General features: G+C 37.1%; 1 protein-coding gene across 1 annotated transcript in view; it reads left to right on the top strand.

Annotated features, from left to right (window-relative positions):
* Window positions 1–23,467, top strand: part of LAMA2 (laminin subunit alpha 2) — a 594,513-nt gene that overhangs the window by 454,483 nt on the left and 116,563 nt on the right. The window contains 3 exon segments of the mRNA XM_047758965.1: window positions 6,892–7,034; window positions 10,330–10,428; window positions 23,193–23,304. Coding sequence (XP_047614921.1) covers window positions 6,892–7,034; window positions 10,330–10,428; window positions 23,193–23,304 — 354 coding nt within the window.

Below are 23,467 nucleotides of genomic sequence, written 5' to 3'. Positions count from 1 at the left end.
ATCCTTAACCCACTGAGCAAGGCCAGCAATCAAACCTGCATCCTCACACATACTAAGTCAGTTTCTTAACCTGCTGAGCCACAACAGGAATCCTCATCTTAGCTTCTTAAATGTCGTCCTCTCCCTGCTTCCATTTAATCCCCAAGTACTAGTTCCGATTCAAAGGCCAATACATCTACTATAGTTTTCTACAACTCTAAACTGGGGTATGTTATTCAAATCCAGGCACCAGAGTAACTATAAAAGGAATGTCTGTTCACCATCTCTGAACCTTTTTCACATTTATTTTGTTAGTGAAAAATGCTTTGAGTTTCTTGCTGCCAACCTTCTTGACCTAGATCCAGGTTAAAACATTGTAGAACAGCAACTATCATTCTGATTCTTTAGCTAATTTTCCTACTGGCCACCAGTATCAGTGATTTGTACATCATATTGAGAAAGCCTTTCCATTATTAGATTAAGGAGTCGTGCTGTTGAATAGTCACATAGAAGAGGCTGATGACTATTTCTTTTATTTACAGTCAGGCTTTATTTTAAGAGAAAACCCTACTCAATTAGAGTTTTCACTCTGTCAGATCCAGAAAGTTTATCCACCTTAAAGGGCAATAGATCACATCATCTTAAAGTTGGAAGGCTTATGAGTGAGGTGGTCTAATCATCTCCTATTCTGTGGGGGTCCCTGAAATAGACCACCTCTTAATGCAAGGAAACATGCTGTCATGAAGTGGCCTGTAGAGGCTTTGAATCCTGGTTGGCCATGTAAAAGTTGTATGATATTAGATTAGTTACCTTTTCTAAACCTCATTTCATTATCCATAAAATAGAAATAAAATCCTGTGTACATTAGGTGAAGGGTCTAAGCCTAATAGCTATTCAATAAATTCTAGCCATTAGTATCATCATGGTTATTAATTGACCTTTTATTTTTTTTCAAAGCATGATGTTTTGTGCAGTACTTCAGCTTCTCTTAAGATAGTTAAGTTTGGTTAAATTCCTGTTTTTTTGTAAGTCTAGGCTCAAAGTCTCTGAAAACTCCTTTTATGATCACCTTATTTTTTCTCTTTAAGTCCTTCAAACACATTATTTATAGACTGATAAATACTGCAAATGTAACTATATTTTTCATCTTTGAAATTAGGGTATTAGTAGTACTTATTTCACAGAATTTCAGTGAACGTTAGATGAGATAATGATGGCAAGACACAACATATTGCCTGCAGTGTAGTGAATATTGTGTGTATAAGAGCTACTATCCCATTATTGTTATTTTTTTGGCCACACTCATGGCATATGGAAGTTCCCAGGGATCCAGCCCACACCACAATAGCGACCCAAGCCACTGTGGTGACAGTGCCAGATCCTTAATCCACTGCACCACAAGGGAACTCCCAGTCCCATTATTATTTATGGTATTTTCAAAGCTTCCATTTGTATTTTGAAGAGCTACATAATACTTGAACCACACTGAACTTGTTTGGAATATATATTTAGATATATAATATTTAATATTGTATGTATATGTCACAACTACTTATTGGTACATGAGTAAATTCATAAGCCTCATCCAAAGACTACAGAAAGTCCTTCCCTTTATTCAAAAATCTAACAAGCAAAAAAAAAAAAAAAGCCTTTGGGGGCATGAAATGCAGTGAATGTAATTGACTACTTTAGGGTAATAGATAAAAAGATCTCCAAGTGTAAATTCAGTGAAAAAAAAAAAAAGATGAAAAGTAGCATATGTAATATTCTACCTTTGTGTAAAAAAGGGGAAATTAAGATTATCTTTGGCTATTTTCTTATCATTTGCCTAAAGAAACTCTAGAAGAATACACACAAACTAATAAAAGAGAGATTATAGTGAGAGAAGTTGGGAGCAGGTAGGAAGATAAGACAGAAAGGTGAGAGTGAGATTTTTCACTATATACCATTTTTAACCAAAAACTTATTACCTTTTTTAACAAAACAAAATACAACAAAAAGCAGGCCAAACCAGACACGAATGTGGACTGAATTTGGCCCATGAACTGCCATTTTAAGACCTCTCTTCAACGAATTCCTAAACTTCAATTATTGAAGTCTGAACCTTCAATTCATTCATTCAGTTCACATTTATTGTATACCTCCTAAGACCCAGGCTTAATGTTCAGGGTCTGTCTCTGGTCTCAGGGAACCTGCTTTCTCTAGACTCTAGGGGCCCTTCTTGATAAATATTTAATCTTTTTGATTTCCCATCGTGGTGCAACAGAACTAAAACCAATTAGGAACCATGAGGTTGCAGGTTCAATCCCTGGCCTCACTCAGTGAGTTAAGGATCTGGCATTGCCATGGTATAGGTCACAGACGCAGCTCGGATCTGATGTTGCTGTGGCTGTAGTGTGGGCCGGAAGCTGTAGCTCTGATTGGACCCCTAGCCTGGGAATCTCCATGTGCCTCAGGTGCAGCCCTTAAAAAAAAAAAAAAAAAAATTATTGTTCTGGCAACTTAAACTAATACATGCTTCCAAGTTGAACCTCCAGTGCATAAATAAGACTTGGTGTAAAAAAATATATATATAAAAAAATTTAAAAAGCCTTTTTAATAGGTCTGAAACCACATTTTTATTTTAGAAGTTATTTATCTATAAATAATAAAGAATAACTGAATCCATCTTAATAAGCCTTAAGCTTTAAATAAATGCTAATCTAAAACTTTTTTCTTGAGAAGGAAAGGGGAAGGAGAGAAATAAAATCCATACCCATCAGTGGCCTTAATGTAGAAGAGTTAAATTAAAACACAATAACACACAAATTTTATCTTTTGTTCAAAATGTGTGTTTATTCATTTATCTCTATTTCTTTAGAGGAGGTAATTTATGTATCTTACCTAAAATTGGTTAATAGGTTTGGCCTTTTCAAAAATACGCAGTGCGCTCATTTCAGCTTTGGCTTCTTTGGTTTGGATGCAGTGTGTGAATTTTTTGTGACAGTAAGCCAGTAGTTATTATGCATGGGGGACTCTGGTAGAAATGTAATATTTTGTACTAATTGCTAACAGAAAGATCTGTAATATCAGCTGCATGATTTGCCCCTTACATGTGCCCAGCTATAACGATCTGAATTTAGTACTGCATTTGTTAATATTAGACACAAATTTATCCTGACACTTTCATAGGCAAAGCCCCAAAAAACATTTAGTCATGTAAAATATAATCATAGTCTTGAAATATTTGCTTTTGCTCCCATGCATTTCAGGCAGAATCTCATTTTATAGCCTTATCTCTATTCTGAATGGGAGAATTGTTTGCAGAGAGATTCCTTGGGGGTCTTGATTATAAGATAAATGTTAATTTACACTGAGCAGTTCTGCACCTTATCAAAGAACAATTGTTTACATAATGTGAATCTTCCTTGTCTCTGTACACTCTTCAGCTCTTCCCTATCATAGTGAATTAAATGTGGTTTTAATTTGCATCCCATTTCCAGTGTTTGTTGCCAGACATTTCTGACTTTTGAGGACAAATAAAAGTAGCTTGTGGTATAAGCTAAATATTTCGTGTCAGAATAAAATAGCAAACATTGTGTAAAGGGCACATTTCCCCATGTGTTTATCTTATAACTGCATGAACTAGACTTGTACAGAAGCTTTGAAAAAATCCCATGGCTGTCATATTCATAAGTCTTTCTGACCCATTTGGACAGATGTTAGTATATTACTTGGAGCATACTATAAAACTTACCTTTCACTTATGGAAATGTGCTTGTACTCTGTTCCCCCAAAAGCAAATACAGAGACCGTAAGACATAGGATAATAATAGACCTTTGGACACAGAGACATAAAATGGAATTATGAGTCCTTGAAAGAGCAATTAAATACATTTTCATTTCGACAACTGAAGATGAGGAACCAAAACAGATGGGCAGAGGGTAGAATAAATGATAGAAAAATCAGTATTCATCATGCCTCCTGGCATTCTAGCTCAACAATTTACTCTGTAGTATATTACAGTAAATCAGATCTAGTTCTGCATTCCAGTCCCTGATTTATGCTTGTATGAAGTGAAAACTGAGAATACTGAGAAAACTTTTCCCTGAAAATGTCTGGAACCATCAGTAAGGAGCCTCTAGCCATACTATCATCCGTGAGCCGACTCAATTCCTCTTGGAAATGGGTAGGTTATAAATTATAAATAAATTAGAAAAGGGCTAGCAAAGTATTTCTGAAGAATGTGCTACCCTAAAAAGCATAGTGAGATGTCATATTAACAAGTATCTTTCAAGATCTGGAAAGTGAAAAAATGAGCCCATTGCTTGCTTACATCCTGGAAACATCTGCCCAAAATACATCTTCACTGGAAGTTAAATGGAGCTTTTAAAGAAGTGATGGACTTGGCTTCAAGGGAAAAAGAACCTTTGTATTCTTACTAAATTAAAAAAAAGAATTGTTATTAATACTTGTTTTTATCCTTTATTTGCAACTTGAAATCCCTAATCTGAAATCACATTCTAAATCATACATGCAAAACTTGGGAAAGTGTATCAACTATCTCTTGCTGCGCCTCTGAAATGTAACAGTTGTTGATAATATACAGCAACTAGATGATAGAGAGATAGAGCATCCCTAAAGTTTGTCATCTGGCCCAGTGGTTCTAAATTCTGGCTATATGTTAGCATCAGCTGGAATCTTGTAAAAATTCTGTTTCTTGGGCCTTGCCACAGACCCATCAAATCAGATTCTTTGAAGGTGAGTAGAGGAAACAACCAGGATACCTATATTTCATGAATCCCCACTATTCGTATGTGTAACAAAGATTGAAAACCATGGACCTGCAGATGTGCTCTTCAAACACTAACATACACAGAGCACATGGGAATCTTTCTAAAATGCAGATTTTGATTCACTAGATCTGGGACAGGGCCCAAGGGTATGTATTTCTAGTAAACTCCCAGGTGATTCCAGTGTTGCTGATCTAGTAAGTTATTCAAAGTGTGATGCACAGTCCAGAGTATTAGTATTCAGATGGGAACTTGCTAGAAAACACATGCTTGGTCAGAGAATCAGAAACCAGGTGATCTGGTCACCTCTTGAATCAGAAATGCTGGGGGCATGGCCTATCTTTCTGTGATTTAAGCTCTTCAGGTGATCCTAAAACCCACTCAGGTTTGAGAACCAGACTGTGTTTTGGTGCTTAGACATAGTCAGTTTGGTACCTAATTGTGTTTCAGGTTGTGTTTTCTACAATTGTTTCATGTATACAGATCTGTTGAAGCTTCTCGAGCACTTGCACTGAACTGAGGGTATGAAACCACAGTATTCTCTTCCTTTACTTAGTTTCCATGCAAAGCAAATTCCCTTGCATTCTGGTTAGAAGAGGAAGAGATCCAGCTCTGGTTTCAGACTTCAGCTCCTACTTCCAAAGCCTCTTGGTTCACTTAGCTTGCAAGGCACCACAAGCTTGTCACCCCCCCTGTAGGTGACACTCCATACTTACAGGTATCACCAGCAAGGAGCTGATTTATTAAAAGCCCTGCTGGGACAGTTGAATGCCTGTGAAGGGATATTGTAACTCACTTCTAACTGCTGGCTGTCCTATCAAAAAATCACCCTCTGTTCTACTTTCCTTGTTCACAAGCTTCCGTTAATGGTTTCTCTCCATTAGGTAATTCAGGGGAGTGCTGTTTAGAGAACTAATTGAATTCTTGCCAGTTTGGGGCATGATCCAAAGCTGTTCTAAATCTCAATATTTTTCATGTTATGTGTTTTCTTCTAACGTATAGTTTTGATATCTCTATTTGCAGAGTAGAAGCTGGAAATTATAACTGTATACATGCATATCATCAATAAGATAAACATGCTTCTTGGCATGGAGAAGCTACACCTCATTACTCTGATGCAAAGAGTAAAAAAAAAAAAAATTGAACTAAAAATCCAAATTGAATATGTGTATTTTTAAAGCCTCCCAAAGAATCGACATATTTTAATTTTAGAAATTGTACTGTTTCTGAGATTAATGTGATAACGAAGAAACCATTTTTTCTCTCCACCAAGTCTGCCAGCATCCATCACCCTTCCACCACCATCAAACTTGAATAGTTGCTCTAAAAAAAAAAATAGAGATAGAACATTCACCCTTGGCCACATAAAGAATAATGTTTTCCTGGCTTTTGGCAATTATTTATCCAGAAGATTGGATTAGGTTAATCATCAAAGTAGGAATTTGTGGGACCACATCTAATCATGGGCGATAATGTGCTGAATGACTCAAGATGAAAAGTTGGTAAATGCGTAAGTAAGTAAGTGAATGAGAAAGTAAACAAATTTTATCATGAGTAAAAAATACAGATTATGTAAGGAATTCTTTTGACTTAAAAAATAATTATTCCCAAGAGATGTCAAGCTAAAGAGTTAGACCGTTTTTGAATTTATAATACTTGAAGCGTGAGGAAACCCAACTGCTAGGGACACCCTACAGTGCAATCTAATGGAGAGATGTACAATGTACGTTTGTGTACATTTTTAGATTCTGAAGCATATTCTATTCCCACTTACAGACTTCCTCAAGATTTCTCGTGTGGGACACTTATAATGTTATAATCCATGCCTTACCTCTCCTTTACTACTTAGGCAATATACCCGTTTCCCCTCAAAATCTATGTACTCCTTCTCTTTGGTTCCTCGGTGTCTAATATCATCCATATTTCAGGTTCTGGGTGACAGGCATGTCTGCTCTTTTGTTGTTCTTTTTGTCTCTTTTCAAGTGGCATCCATTCGGAAGCATTAATTATCTGAGATGAGAAACATCATCTTGCATGGAATTATACTTAGGCTATAAAATATTTCATAGCTGGAATCTTTGAACATCTGCCCGGGATGCTTAGCAGAAGTACATATTCTTTGTTGTTTCCCTTTCACAGTTTGTGGAGATGAATGCACCGGCCTTCTTCTCGGTGACTTGGCTCGCCTGGAGCAGATGGCCATCAGCATCAACCTCACTGGTCCGCTGCCCGCTCCATATAAAATCCTGTATGGTCTCGAAAATATGACTCAAGAACTCAAGGTAGGTTGGAGTCGTAGCAGCAAGAGCCAGGGAGAAGATGACAGGAGCTTCCCAAGGGGTACATGTTCTTCCCATTGTCCCAAATCAGACAACCACTCAGGTAATTCAACAACTTTCTAAACCAGTGTTTTTCAGACCTGAGAACTATAATTTACAAATTGCTCTTAAGGGAAAAGAGGCTCACGTACCTCCAGTGTTTGGCCTAAATCAATTTTATTATGTTCCTTAAATATGTGCGAGCATAAAATCAGATATGAACTCCTTGTACTTAATAGCTCTATAAAATCAAAACAAATTAATCCTTACAAAAGCCTAAAAATCCAATAAAATCCAAATTAAAAACATTAATATACAATAACAGATGATTTTGGCAGAAAGCAAATTGCTGCTTACAACAAGAATATGACACTGATTGCTTCCACAAGGGTTTTTTCATCAGCACAGGACATGGAGTAACTCAATTCTCCTACCTCCCCGCAATTTGAACTAGAGAGCCCCTTATAGGGGTCCTGAAATGACATTTGGCATCACTTGACAAGTTCGCCTGATTTATGTGCTCAATCTGCCATATGATCAAACAGGCATGGAAATGTAGGCGCTGAGATCAGGCTGGGTTGTCTCTCAGGTACTCAGCCTGGGTTTCAGAGATGCTTATATTAACATTGAAGTTTACTGTCAAAATGAAAGCACAAGGTGAAAATTTTGTACTAGAGAATGAGTATTTCAAAGAGAACTCATTTGAGAAACACTGTTCTAAGACATTGTTAAAGCTTTCAGAAGTTAATGGAAGAAAGAGGGAATGTTAAGGAAACTGGGGTTGTTTCACCCTGATTAAAAGATGGAAAGTGACTACTTAACAGATATGTGTTGAGAAATTCTCATATACCCCAGAATTACCCCAGTATGGGGGTTTCATGATCCCCATAATGTAGTCATTACCTTTAGGAGGCTTAGAGTCTATGTGGTTAAAAAAAAAATAATAATTAATCAATTAGCAAAAATGTGTAATTACCATGTGCTTTATGAAAATTTGACGTGCAATAGTCTACAAAGATTTATGACTCATAGTTACCAGGGAATGCATCCTTAATGAAAGGGTAATTTGTGTTAGATCTTAAAGGATATAAACACTTTCAATAGGCAGAGAATTATTGGTGAGGACTGGAGGAAGAAATCTAAGATTTATTCACTGGGCACTGGCAGACACTCTTCCAGGGAATATATTCTTAAAATCCAGACTATGGCCTTTAAATAAGTAGTATTATCTCTATTTACCAGAAGAAGAAACCAGTCATAATGACAGCAAAAATAACATTTATTGATGAGTATCACTGTACTAGGCAGTTGACTAAAATCTTACATGAATTTTCACACATAGATTTTACAGAAACTCCAAGTAGGAAAGGAGTCATGGATTACCTACATTTTTCTCAGGCAGTCAGGTTGGGACACTGAGGCACAGAGAAGTTTCATGTGAGGCTCTAGGTCACATGGTTCCTAGGTGTAGAGCTGGGATTTGAAAGGAAGCCGTAAAATATAACTTTAAGGCCTGTGAGAGTCAAACTATCTTTGCAAAGCTCAGAGAGAGAAGGACTCAGTCCACTAGGGGTGAGGGTCCTTGACCCCAAGCCCACATATACATCCTCCTGCCTCTGAATCTAGGAGAGCCATGTGAGCAGAGGCAAAGGTGTGGCTGAGCAAGTCCTGTCTAGCAGATCTTAGAAGTCAGGCCTGCTAATGAAAGTTAAGTCTGGAGGCTTCAACGGGGCTGGATGATACAAAAGACAATCTTGAAAGCCAGGCAGAGGAATTTGAGTTTACTTTGTAGGCCCAGCATTCAGGAATGTGAAGAGTTCTAAAAAAGAAAATGCTGACCAATTATTCCACATGGAAGGGGTACCAAAATCATCATCATCCTTATCATCTAGAGAAGCAAATACTTCTGTAAGATGTAAAAATTTTTGAAGTAATACTTAAGCAATGGATGAAGGACTTACCAAAGGGCCATCTGAAAGAGGTTCCAGTCTGTGGACATCAACCAAGCAGGGGGTTCAGTCACCTATTTCTTTATGGCTGAATATTGGTCAAAATGACCTTGATTTTCCTTCCATTCCGGTCTTTCTTGATTCTGTGTTTGTGTTCTTCTTCCCTAATGCATTTAATATCTGGATGCTTGGGATCCCATTTTGATATTCTGAATCCTTCGGCAAGTTATTTACCCTCTTTGTTCAGTTCCTTTAACTGTGCCATTGCTCGCTAGGTTCCAGCCAAAGGCCACCAAGAACATACATGTCATAGAAAAAAGTTGAGTTTGTTAACGTGTTGCAACAAGGGATACTGCACACCCTGAGGAATGTTGGGGTGCCTCAATAATAGGGCAGTAGGAATCACTTCAAGAATTTGGGCTTGCACCAGGGAATTTGGGGAGCATTTTGAGGAAGCAGGAGTTTGTGTTGGATTGGGTACTACTAGGAAGTGGGGATAATTCTATAATTGAGTAGTCTAATAAATCTTAGCTAGAAGGAAGAAAAAGGGAGTCCAAAGCTATTGATTAGAAAGGAGGCAGTGGTCACCTCTGTTAGCCAGGAAGTGGGATTTGGGGTACTTTTGTGGTCTGTGCAGAAACTCTGACTTTGTCTGTGTTGAGACAAGATTATGGAGTGGTCTCATTTCTTGTTTCATTCATCACTGTCACAGAGTGACCCTGTCTAATGTTAGTGTTCTGTAAGATTGATTATTTTCAATAGGATAAGAAAATGGCCTAAGTGAGTGCCAGGCCAGCTTCTATAACACTGATGCCATGCCAGTTAGTTAGCGCCCAGCCAAGTCCCTCTCTTGTCCTCAAAAGAAGAGGTAATAACCTGAAAACTGTATCTCTGTTGATTAAAATAGGAGCCTTAATCAGACAGGGTTCATCTTGACTCTACCCCTTACTGGCTGTATGATCTTGTATATATTTTTTTTAATCTCTTCAAGGCACAGTTTTCTATATACAAAATGAAATAACATTTATCTCATAGAATAATTGTAAGAACTAAATGAAAAACAAAGCAAAAAGACGTGGCACATAGTAACATCTCAATAAACTGTAGTGGTTTGTATTATTTGCCAGCTGTATTCTCCGCAGTGATTTATACATAAGTGCACAATTGAAAGTTTCTTTGTCTCTTCTTTGAAGGTGAGAAGGTTAAGTTCTTCACATGTAAAGAAAAAAAATGTGTTCTGTTAAACATTCAACCCCATGATCACTGCAAGACCATTTATTAAAAGACCTATGAAATGAAATCTTTTTCAGCATTTGCTCTCACCTCAGCGGGCCCCAGAGAGGCTCATTCAGTTGGCAGAAGGCAATCTGAACACACTGGTAACAGAAATGAATGAACTTCTGACCAGGGTAAGTTAACAAAACCATTCTTCTTCTTAAAGCTGATAGATTACTTATAATTAAGGCAAATTACTTCAAATTTCTGAAATGCAAATCTTGTTCTTCCTAAATCCCAATTTGGTGCATAAAATTGACGTATTTTTGATTTACTACTTCTGTCTCAAGTAAAATCTGAGAACCCAGTAGCACAAGAAGAGTGGGATACGTTACTTGGGAAGTGTCAAGAACAATAGCTAAAAATACCAGAATGGCAGTGGATTCTGAGTACTCTATCCAGTAGCTTCCTTGGCAAAGTTTTTGTGGATTCTACATTCCAAAAGCACTGTCTCTGACTATGTAAGGAAACAGAAAAACAAATGAAAATACTTGTAGTCTCTTTGATCTCATCATGGGATTTTTTGCGTTTTTATAGAAATAACAGTAAATCAGTATTCCTCCACAAAAGAGGAAGATTTTTTTATCATGAAAATCCAAAGCATTTAAGACACTTCTAAGACTCAGAATGTAAAATCCATGCTGCATTTATCAGACTTTTTAAGGCATTGGGAGTTTTAAATTTTCAAAACTTCAAATTTGTTAAGGTTCCTTTTGCTGGTAGAGAGTGAAGAAAACAGCATAAAGTCCGCCATCTTGTGGCTAGAAAAATGCATAAACTGGAAAACTGGCCTGGGATACAGTTTGATACCAAAGAGCTTTAAATGACAAAGAATATTGGAGCTGGAAGGTTCTTACAGATTACCTAGTCCATTTTTTTTAAAAGAAGAAATGCCTCAGACCATAGTAATGAAATGAATTAGCAATGGCCATAAATTCACCAAATTCAAGGACCTAGAAAGGATCCAGTTTCCAGATTTCTGCTGGCCCAGTACCATTTCCACCTAAGCTGCTGCTGGCTATGGAGGATTTCCACAGGGAAATCAAATGAGATTCTGAGCACGTAATGCTAAACAATGGCCCTGATGTTACAAATAACATACTAAGCCTTTTTCAGAATCTCTTATCAGCAATCCAAAATGTACAAATACAGAACAGAGTTTCCTGCTAAATTAAGTTAAACATTCATTTGATTAATGAGTACATTTATCTCATATCAATTTAATAATTAACCATTTTGTATTTGCTATGCGAATACAACTAAATAAGAACTTTTAAATGAATCATGGCAAAAGAAGCTCAAATCAGCAAGCATATATGAATGTCCACTACAGACAAAGCCCACGCTAAGTGTTAGCAGATGAAAGATATAAATAAAGCTCAGTATATCTTTTAAGAAGCTTGCAATCTACTGTGGGGAGTGTGTGTGCGTGTGTGTGTACATAAACATTTAGGTGTGTGGAGGTTAATATGGGACAAGTGCAAGTAAATATATAGTGCAATATGGAATAGAGTAGTGTACCTGAGAGATATATATACAAATGGAATAATTTAACTTTATTGAGAGTAAATAGGGAAAATTCCATGAAACAATGGCATTTCATTCATTCATTCAGTTAATACCTTCTGGGGTTCGAACATGTTCTAGGCTCTATAACAGAAAAACAGACGCTGGGAAAGAGGTACAATTAAAACTGACCCTGCTGTTGCCTTCATTGAGCTGATTACAGCTGCATTATCTGAGCGTTTATTATTATTATTATTGTTATTAACTTTATTATTTCTTAACCTACATCCTTTCATCTTTCCAGCAGACTCTCCTATACTAAATTCTTTGGACTTTTTATTTTTGAGGAGTTTAAAGCACACTGGTTGGAAAATCGCGACCGTTCTCACATGCCCTCTGCCCCAACATAAGCATAGTCTCCTCCATTATCAACTTCCTCCACTAGAGTGGCATTTGTTGCAATAGATGAACCTATACTGACAAATCATTATCATTCAAAGTCTGTAGTTCACTTCAGGGTTCGCTCTTGGTGTTGTACGTTCTATGGACTTTGACAATGTTTAATGACATATCTCCACCCTTAGAGTTTCTTGTAGAATAAATAGTTTCACTGCCGTAAAAACCCTCCATGCTCTGCTTATTCACCCGTTCCTCTTTCTTAACCCAGAGCAACAATTGATCTTTTTACTGTCTCTACAAATCATACATCATATAGTTGGAATCATACAGTATGTAACCTCTTTAGATCAGCTTCTTTCACTTAGTCGTATACATTTAGGTTTCCTCCATGTCCTTTGATGGCTTGATAGCTCATTTCATTTTAGTGCTGAGTAATACTCCGTTTTCCGGTTATATAATGGTTTATTTATCCATCCACCTCCTGAAGGATGCCTTGGTTGCTTCTAAGATTTGACAGTATGAATCAAGTTGCTATTAATATCCAAGTACAAAAATTTTCCATTCTTTTGTATAAAAACCAAAAAGTGTAATTGCTAGATCATATTTTTTTTTTGGTTTTTTAGGGCCACACCCATGGCACATGGAGGTTCATAGGCTATGGGTCAAATCAGAGCAGTAGCCGCTAGCCTATGCCGCAGCCACAGCAATGCCAGATCCAAGCCATGTCTGCGACCTACACCACAGCTCACAACAATGCCGGATTCTTAACCCACTGAGTGAGGCCAGGGATCAAACCTGCATCCTCAAGGATGCTAATCACATTCATTTCTGCTGAGCCACGACAGGAATTCCTGCTAGATTATATATTAAGAATATGTTTAGTTTGTAAGAAATCACCAAACTATCTTCCAAAGTGGCTGTACCATTTTGCACTCCAGGCAGCAATGAATAAGAGTTTATATTGATCCACATACTCACCAGCATTTGGTGTTATCAGTGTTTTGAATTTTGGCCATTCTAATAAGTGTGTAGCAGCATCTCATGCTAGTTTTAATTTACAATTCCCTGATGACATATGATGTTGGGCATTTTTTATGTGCCTATTTGCCATCTGTAACTTCTTTGGTAAGATATCTATTCAGGTCTTGCTATGTACTGAATGCTTGTGTCCTTTCCAAAGTCTCGTGTTGAAATCCTAACCCCCAAGGGGACGACATTGGAGGTCAGACTTTGGGGAGGTGATTTAGTCCTGAGGGCAGAGACCTCATGAATGGAATTAGTGCCCATATTAAAGAGACCCGAGAATGAGACTTTGACCCTTCCTTGCCATGTAAGCACAAAGTGAAAAGACACTGGAAGCAAGCCTTCATCAGACACCAAATCTGTTGAGGATGTGATCTTACACTTCCCAATTTCCAGAACTGTGAGAAATAAATTTCTATTGTTTATAAGCCAGCTAATATGTGGTATATTCTTATAGCAGCTGGAATGGACTAAGACAAGACTTTTCTCATTTTTCAGTCAAGTTAGGTTTTATTATTGTTTTTTATATGTATTTTGGATAGCAGTCTTTTATTAGATTCATCTTGCAAATATTTTCCCCCAGCCTTTGATTTGCTTTATTATTCCCTTGATAATATCTGTCACAGTGCAGAAGTTTTTAATTTTAATGAAGCCCAGCTGAGCAGTTCTTTTTTTAAAGATTGCTCTGGTATTGGACCTAAAAACTCATTGCCATACTCAAAGTTATATAGATTTTATACTATTTTATACTACGTGATCTTAAGAGTTTTATAATTTGCATTTTACACTCAAATCTATTATCCAATGAGTTAATACCAATACTATTTTTAAAATTTTTTTTTTGGTCTTTTTGGCATTTCTAGGGCCACTCCCATGGAATATGGAGGTTCCCAGGCTAGGGGTCCCATCGGAGCTGTAGCTGCTAGCCTATACCAGAGCCACAGCAACGCGGAATCCAAACCGCGTCTGCAACCTACACCACAGCTCACGGCGATGCCGGATCCTTAACCCACTGAGCAAGGCCAGGGATTGAACCTGCAACCTCACAGTTCCTAGTTGGATTCGTTAACCACTGAGCCACGACGGGAACTCCTAAATAGTCTTCATTTTAAAATAGTTTTAGATTTACAGAAAAGCTGTTGCAGAGATAGTACAGAGATTTCCCATATATTTGCTATCCAATTTCCCCTGTTAATATTTAAGTATTATGTATATCTCACAAATAATGAGCTAATATTATTTCATTATTATTATTAACTAAAGACTCTCTTTAGATTTCTTCAGTCTTACTTAATGTCTTTTTATTGTTTCAAGATCCCTCCAGGATACTACATTACATTTAATTATCTTGTCTTCTTAGGCTGTGTCCTCTAGACTGTGACAATTTCTCAGACTTGCCTTGTTTTTGATGATTTTGACAGTTTTGACAAGTTCATGTATTTTGTGGGATGTCCCTCCGCTGAGGTTTATCTTGTGTTTTTTCTCATGGTTAGAACAGAGTTACAGAATTTTGTGAGAAAGACACAGAGATAATGTATTGTTTTTATCTCATCATATATCATCAGTGCCATCAATGTATCTTATTACTGTTGATGTTGATCTTGATCCCCTGGCTGAGGTAGTGTTCTCTCCACTGTAAAGTTACTCATTTTCCCCTTTTCCACATTGCAATGCCATTTTTATCTACCCATTTTTCAGATTTTGAAACATCGTAAGCCTAGAATTTAGACTGATGGAAGCAAATATCTCCTTAATGCAGTAAGAATGGGGAGGAAATAGGAATTCTCACTTGTTAATTGACCTTGTCCCCACCAGAAACAGAACTTTCATGGAGACCCTCAATATTCAGGTTAACATGATCAAATCTTTCTTTCCCGGTGGTCAAATTGAGTGATAATCAAAAGGTGTATTAATATGCATGGAATCATAACTAAAGGACCAGATGACATAACTATCCAATAGTATCAGGCTAAGACCACCAATAACTTTATCTCTTGGCCACAAGTGATTCAGCTATTGGGCCAGAGAGAAGTGCAATAGCCATGACCATCTATTATCCATGATTACATGATGGGAGGCAGTGTCTTAAACTTAGGACATTGGAATTACCTGGTGCCCAGTCTCACCCTCAAAGGTTGTGACATAATTTGATCTGAGGCACAGTAGGAACACTGATTTTCAAGAGCCTCTAGATGATTCTGATGTCAGGCAAGATTGAAAACTACTGTAAGCCTAAAGCTTCCAGATCCCTTTCCTCTGGAAAATCCTTTCACTGGTACAGCTAATCTTTTTAACAGTCCTTTGCTCTGCTTTGTAAGTGGACCAGTCATGTTATGACCAATGCATTCTTTATATTTTTAAAAACAGCTGGCGAGTCTCATCTTGCATAGCTGGTGTGAGAGCTGCCACTTCTCTCCTTGAGTTGCTTCTGTATTTTGTGCTTGTTGTTTTCATGAAGCAATTTAATTCTCTAATAGCCCTTGGTAAAGGGAATAATACTTCTTCCCCAAACTAACATTTTTAACATTTATTTTATGTAATTTGGTTAACATGCAAATATTATCTAAGCAAAACATGGCATAATCATATATCTTTTTCAGTTTGTTTTAATTTATTATAGTTTTATTTCCCCCTTGGAATATAAGTTCCTTGAATATGGGCATCATATGTAGCATATTTCCACTGTTTTACAATCAGTGTGCAAATACTGAGATGCTTTTGGATGACTTCCTCCTGTATCTTGTTGACTTCTATTAATTCCATATAACCTCCATAGCTATTGTCCTTACCTCCCTCTTTTTTTTCACAGCCAGATTTTTTGAAAGACTGGGAGACAGTTCTGCTTTCCCTTCTCATCCCACCACAGCCTAGATATCCAGTCCCAGCCTGCTCATTATTTCTACAAGATAATCAATGACAAGCTGTCCTCTGAGTCCAATGAAAACTTCATTTTACTTGAACTTCCTGTAGCAAGTGCCACTTTTGACCCTATCTTCCTTCTTAACATACTTGCCTCTGTTTTTCTCTTAATTCTCAGACCTTCCATTCTCGGGCTTTTCCTCTGCCCCTCCATCAAAAGTTGATTTTCTTGGGGTCTTATCCTCAGCCCACACCTCCTTCCACTCTGTAAACTCTCTCTTTGGACTTTAGTAGTCATGTATATGCTAATGATTAATAAGCCTATATTCTCAAGATAGACTTCATTCTCCTGTTTCAGTCCTGACATCTCAAATTAAAACTTGTCATCTTCCTCTTAAAACCCATACTCTCTTCTCTTTAGAGTCTCTTGGTGATTTACCCTCCAGGATTTACCAGTATCCCCAAATAGAAGTGAATGGGTCGCTTTTCATTCTACCCTCTTTTTCACCCCAACCCAATTCAGTGGCCTCCTGTGACCCCTCTTTTCTAAGCCTTTTCTCCAACTCCAACCAATTATTGTTCCAATGGCAGAGTGAACTTTCTAAATCACAGACCTGATTGGGTCACTCTCCTCCTCCAAAGTCTCCATTTTGATCAGAATGACACGTGATGCTCTCTCCTTGTGATCTCATTCCCGTTACTTCCTCAGCCTTCTCCCTTTCCCAACTCATAGTCTGGTTTTCTGGACCCTCATGCATTGAACATATAAGCCAGAAACCTCAAAATCTTCCTCGATGCCACTTTATTCCTCACCATCCTCTCACTTATTTAACTCATTACCAAATTCAGTGAGTTCCACCTCTGTGTATAGACCTCATCTTCACTACCCCACTCTCAGCCAATCGATTAGTTTGGGATCACCACATTAGCTTTGTAGCTAGTCCAGCTTTTGCTCTTATTTTCCTTCTGATTGTTCTCCAAGGTGTAGCCACAATGCACTTTCACTCTTCCAAATTTGAACATGTCATCATCCTAGGGCTTAAAATCTTTCCCTTGACTTCTCATTGCTCTTCAGATAAAGACCAAAATGCTCCCCTTGGCCACATCTCTCCCCACTTTGACTGTGGCCATCTGCACTCTAGCCATAATATGCTTCGGTTACTTCATCTTACTACAGAGCCTTTCTGCATGTTTTCTTTAGCCTTGAAGTAAATCACTTCCTCCTGCATCTTGTTAACTTCTGTTCATTCCAGTTCACCTTCTAAACCTCAGCTCATTCAAAGTCTACCTTAAGCCTTCTGTGATATTACAGGTGTGATGAGATGCCTCTCATAACTGTGTTGTAACACAGTGCTTTCTCTTCAGTTTGTAATTATAAATTTATTTTCATGATCATTAAACAAATACATCTCTACCCACCAGACTATAAGCTCCGAAAAGATAGGAAGTATGAGTTTTTTTCCCCTTACCACAGTATAGCCAATATCATGCTCATAGTAGATATTCAGTCAATATTTGTTTAATTAATTGTAAATAATTTAAATAATAGTATATCAAGTTCCTGTCATGGCTCAGTGGTTAATGAACCTGACTAGCATCCACAAGGATGCGGCTTCGATCCCCGGCCTCACTCAGTGAGCTAAAGGATCCGGCATTGCCGTGAGCTGTGGTGTAGGTCAAAGACACAGCTCAGATCCTGCATTGCTGTGGCTCTGGCATAGGCTGGTGGCTACAATTCCAATTGGACCCCTAGCCTGGGAACCCCCATATTCTGTGGGTGTGGCTCTAAAAAGACAAAAGGACCAAAAATAAATAAATAAATAAATAATAGCATAAAACCAGATGAAAGGTATAGAAACCCACAACAAACATTGATTTTGAATTTCTCTAAAATGCACTAAAGTCAGGTTTATATTTATAATTATAATGAAGTTGAGTATTTTGCTTTCTTTGATAAACATCTCTTAAATGTTCATATTCTATAAGGGATGGATACTATGTAATAGACAACTATGTAAAATATTAAAATTTAGCTTTATTTACATTATATTTTACTGCATATTGAAAATCAAATTTAAATGAAGATGAAACATTTCCAAAATGAAGAAACTAGTTTTTAAATAATTTAAGTGCCTACTATATATGTGTGTGTGTGTGTGTGTGTGTGTGTGTGTGTATCTTTACAATGCCTTATTTATAGCTTTAAATGTTCAAATGTTTTTAATTTCTGCTATTTTAAAAGAAAGAGAAATAATGTATAACCAATCTTTTTATTTGGAACTTGCAAAACTGACACCTGAAATATTTAGGGAGAAACTTCACGTGACGCTGAATTATTATCATCCATCCCTCAGGGTCAGTTGGCTGCTCCCTGCCTCTTTCCTTGTGTGTTGTCTGTCCTAGTAGCTCACCTGAGGAGTGCTTCACTGACACTTAGACATGCAGAACTGGTAGTGTTAGAAGATGACCCTTGAGAACATTGTATAAATGATTAGATCTGAAATTTAATTTTAGCAGGAAACTGTATAAGTCTGCAAATGCAAAGGCGGATAGCATCTAAGCAATGTTGTCTATTCAGTAGTTAGATTTGCTCCATTAGACTTTCTAGTTTTAACATAAAGAAGGCAGAAAATGAAAGACACTAGTGATATCCAACCAAGAAAATTATGTGCGGATATCAAGAGGCACAGTGAGAACTGCTTGAGCTAAAGCAAGAAAGTAACAGCTACATTGTTCAGAAGTAAATGAATGTGTGCCTAATGGTAATGCATGCTGCCTGGATATAAATACTCCAAAAAAAAAAAAACCCAAAAAAGAAAAATAAAAGGAAAAAAATACCTAATTGAATGAACTTGAATATAAAAAAAAATGATAATCAAAGGCAAGAAAGATACATGCAATGTCCTGTATAAGGTATCATTTACAAAGGGATAAGAGATAAGAGAATATAAAAATAGGAAGATCTAAGATAGATAATGAAAGGAAGAATATGCAACATATTAAGATCAATGAGAAGACATTTGTCAGGTGCTCAGAGGACAAGATAATAGTAAGAAGTAAGCTAAGGGTGGGGATGGTAATTTAATGAAAATGCAAGAAAAGCCAAACTGAATCAGACAGATAGCTCCTATCATATAGTATTTAGCATTCATCTATAACATTATCAACAGCCTGTCCTGGGTGAAACTGATTTTTGTGAACTTTACTTTTACAATCAATCACCGCTCCTCATAGATGATAGTGTATTTGTCATTGGCTTCCTTTATGGAATCTCTCATGGGTGGTTTTGACTGACTCTTCAACTTAATGACTGCGTAATGAGACATGATTTTTGAAAATGTATCTATAAGGTGCTCAGATGTGGATATGGATTTTTAAATATATTAATTTAGTAACACCTAAAGCTTATGCACTTAGTGTAAAAGCTGCAGCCATGGCCCTCCTTTCACTCAGAATGTATAACTTTTTATGTTATCTTCTTAGTCCTCCTGGATGTTAGTCAAACGTCAGTTAGAATTTGCTATAGACAGAATACAAAGCTGTGAGACAGAAATTTTGTTTCTCTCCCAATTCCCTATATGTGTGAGTTCAGATAAGTCACTTAACTTCTTCATACCTTCATCCTCACCGCTGTGAAAATAAGAATTGTGCCCTTTATATATCTCTACAAACACAAGAGAGTATTGTCTGCCCTGTGAACCACATATATCAATCTGGGGTACAGCTGAACCTGTCGGTGTAGCCCACCTTTTTAGAGGGTTAGTAGCATAAGTCAATGCTTTTTGGTGCCGGAAACCTCACATCCCCTCCTCTCCTGGATGGAAGCCCTTCTTGTCTGTGCAGAGGGAAGGCTACCTTCTTCCTTAGTAGGCACTATGCTGGCCATAAAGATTTCTGCCCATCCCCAACCCCTACCTCTACCCACCCTCACCAGAATATTTGGTGTGCAGTCACAGGCTAGTTTTGAATTACTGGGAGGCCAGTGACTAGAGTACAGTGCAGTTGGGACCAGAGGCTCTCAGGCCTGGTTTTCCTAGTAAGCTCTCAATGTAAATCTTGAGCAGCTTCCTATGAGGCGCTGAAAAATGCCCAGCCATCCACATTCACTGGCAAGAAAAAACCTAGGCATATGGCCAGTTCGAATGATATTGGGAAGGCATATGGAAAGAGATTTTTTTTTCCTCCAACAGGCTTTAGAACTTCAAAGGGATAGTTTGTTTGATTATCATTATATCAGTCAGTCACCCAACATCTTTGACCTCCTACAATTTGCCAGACACCATGCCTGGCACTTGAGGGAATGAAAAGAGATTCTCCCAAGGATTGAGATGAGATAGATATGGCCAAACACCCAACAAAATAATTACCCACAAGCGTTATGAATAGCGGTAATGATATTTGGTCTTGAAAATCTAAGAAAGAATATTGCAGGAATAGTCAGGGATGGCTTCACAGAGAAAGCAAGGTTGGAACCGAATCATCTTGAGGGCTAGATTTATTTTGGATAATTGGAGAGGAATTAGGGAGCAAGAATATGAATAAACCTTTTTCTGGAAGTGTTCCTAGAAAGGTAGGCAATAAGAATCATAATAAGGTTGGCAAGATTAGTTAGGAAATTGTTGTTCAGTCAGATCATTAACGGTATTCATTCAGAATTTGCTGTAAGCGAAGCATCACACTGGAAGCTGGATATAAAGTAATGAGCAAAACAGACCAAGTTCCTGTCCAAGTGAGGAAGATAGCCAATAAATAGGTATGCCAGCATGTAAATAGTAATTCTAAAATGCTATCATAATGGTGCCATGAACGAAATGTTCTGCTGCAAGAAGTTCAGAAACCTAGATAGGTGCCCTAGGGATGGCCATACCAAGAACAGACACTTCGTAAGCGGAAAGCTGATGATGACAAGGATCCAGGCACTAAAAGTGTTGAGCAGGAGCTCATTCCAGGCAAAGACTACAGAATACAAGAAGGCCCTAAGAGGGAAAGAGTTTGGCATATTTCCTATAGTCAAAGGAAGCCGGAGAGGCTGATTGCATAAGGTCTTAGTGATAACATTTTTGAGTTACTTCTTATCATAATTATATAGAGTTCTTGACATCTTAGTATTGGAGTACTCTTGTAATTAGTCCTGAGTTTGTTAACAATGTATCTTACACATTATTGCATGAATTAGATAAGTAGAAGTCAAGGCAATAAATACCATCTTGATCATCCAGAATTTAAAGTGGAGAGTGTATCAGTATACATTTATTTTCAAACATTAGATGCTTTGAGCATACGCAATTTGGAAATCTTGATGGTATGAATATTTATGTAAGTTATTACTTTGGTGTAATATAAAGAAGATACAAAGCAAGAAATAAATTTTAGTTCAAATGATATATTTTCTGTGTCGTAAGACTGTACAGCGGTATATTAATTCTTAAGTTATTGAAAGATCATCATAATATAGATCAAGTGCCTTATTAGAGTGTTCTGTGATCTATGAAGATAGTAGGGATATTATCAAATACAGTGAAACCTAGAGTAGACAGACATCTAAAGCAGTTTAGACAGACAACACCTTAAGCAGTTTACCTTAGGAATTTAAAAGCACTGTTTTAAAAATTATGTGAGTGTACATTCATTTGGTGTGTATGTGTAAAGGGTTTCTTGATCCAACTGAGCCTCAAATCTAAAAGCGAACATTATTCCATTATTAGTGTTCTGGAAGAGTTAATCCACAGCATTCTAATATATTGTTAATCAAATCATTGTGTGTATATATACTGAAACTATGAAGAGGAATTTTTAAAACTTTCATTGGATTCTTATCTTTTCATTCTTTTATTTGTGATTACACTGCAGGTTGAGAAAATAGATTATAATAGTTGGACTCTGTATTCTACCTTTTACTCCAAACCTTGAAAATTTTCATGAAATAAACCTCGTACTGCTCCCCTGGGAAATCAAAAAATGCAGTCGAATTCCTACAGCACCTCCTACCATGTTCTCTGCTGGCCAGACTTTTAGTTCTATTTTCAGTTCTATTTAAAATCCATTTATGTATAAAACAATGTAGATTTGCTGGGCATGTCTAAGAGGCAAGCACTCTTGGTACAAGACTGTGGAACATTAATATTCTGCCAACTTGGACCTTATTGAAATTATATTGAAGCAGTTTGTGATTCTTTGATTCATTATCTGTAGTTAGATTATCCTTATTTCTTAGAAAAGGTAGTCACTTATTAGCCTATGCATACACATAGAAAAATGAAGTATAAACTCATTACAGAGTGCTCTATGCCTTTGTAGTATCTGAAACTTTTCATGTTACATATGCCATTTTTATTTGACCAAATATGGTATATCTTAACTATGAATACAGTAAATGAATTTCACTGTGTCAAGTGGTATTTTCAACGTGAATAAGGTTTAAACTATATGAGGATACTTTCTGGGAGATGGGGCTGTTGTGGGGTTCTGTTTTATTTTGTTGACGGTAATATGTGGGTTCTATGATTACTGGAGTCTTTTTTGGTGATGTCGTATGGGAAAGTTAGCATTTTTTCTTCTTTAACATTTTACTAGATCTTTAGAGTTTTCTAAAACAAGTGTTTTACTACATAGTAGCTAAGCATTTCCCCCTCTTTGTTTCTTTAATTACCGTATTGATCTAAACCAAATCTATAGGATCAAGCTTATTAAGACAGACTGCCTTGTGCCTCTTTCAAGAGATCATTGTTACACTCCACACTTTTTCCGTAAATAAAATATGGACAAAACTGCAACATGCGGAGACTAAAGAATCCATTTAAAAAATTGGCAATAGTACCTTAAAGATATTTCAAAAATAATTGTGCTTTATCTCTTCTTCAGTGCCATTGCATATAACGAGGGTTTTAAAAAGACCAAATACAGCTCTCTGATTTCCATTTAATGGAAGAAGCAATAAAGTTTAATTGTATACTTGAGCATGGGGCATCATTTCCAGTACATCTGATCAATAATTCATCGATTGCCTTTGGCTCAAAGTAATATTTGAAAGAAAATGCAGCTGGTGGAAGCTTATCTAGTTATAGTTTCATCATCTCTATTAATTATGCTTTTCCCGAATTTGGATCATTAGGCTACCAAAGTGACAGCAGATGGTGAGCAAACTGGACAGGATGCTGAGAGAACGAACATGAGAGCAAACTCCTTAGGAGAATTCATTAAGGACCTTGCCCGGGATGCAGAAGGTATTAGAAAAGTCACAAATTAATCATTACTTCTCCCAACAGGCAAATAGAAAAAGGGGATTACACAGGACTGGAATTTCACTAGTAACATTTTTAAATTGGAGGTTTGGGTTTTTAAAAAGTATTTTAATCAAGATATTCAAGGGCTGAGAATCAAGATGTC

The sequence above is a fragment of the Phacochoerus africanus genome, chromosome 2 (genome assembly GCF_016906955.1).
Source record: "Phacochoerus africanus isolate WHEZ1 chromosome 2, ROS_Pafr_v1, whole genome shotgun sequence".
NCBI lineage: Eukaryota > Metazoa > Chordata > Mammalia > Artiodactyla > Suidae > Phacochoerus > Phacochoerus africanus.
The sequence above is the reverse complement of the archived record's forward strand: the minus strand, read 5'-3'. Positions and strand labels throughout refer to the sequence as shown.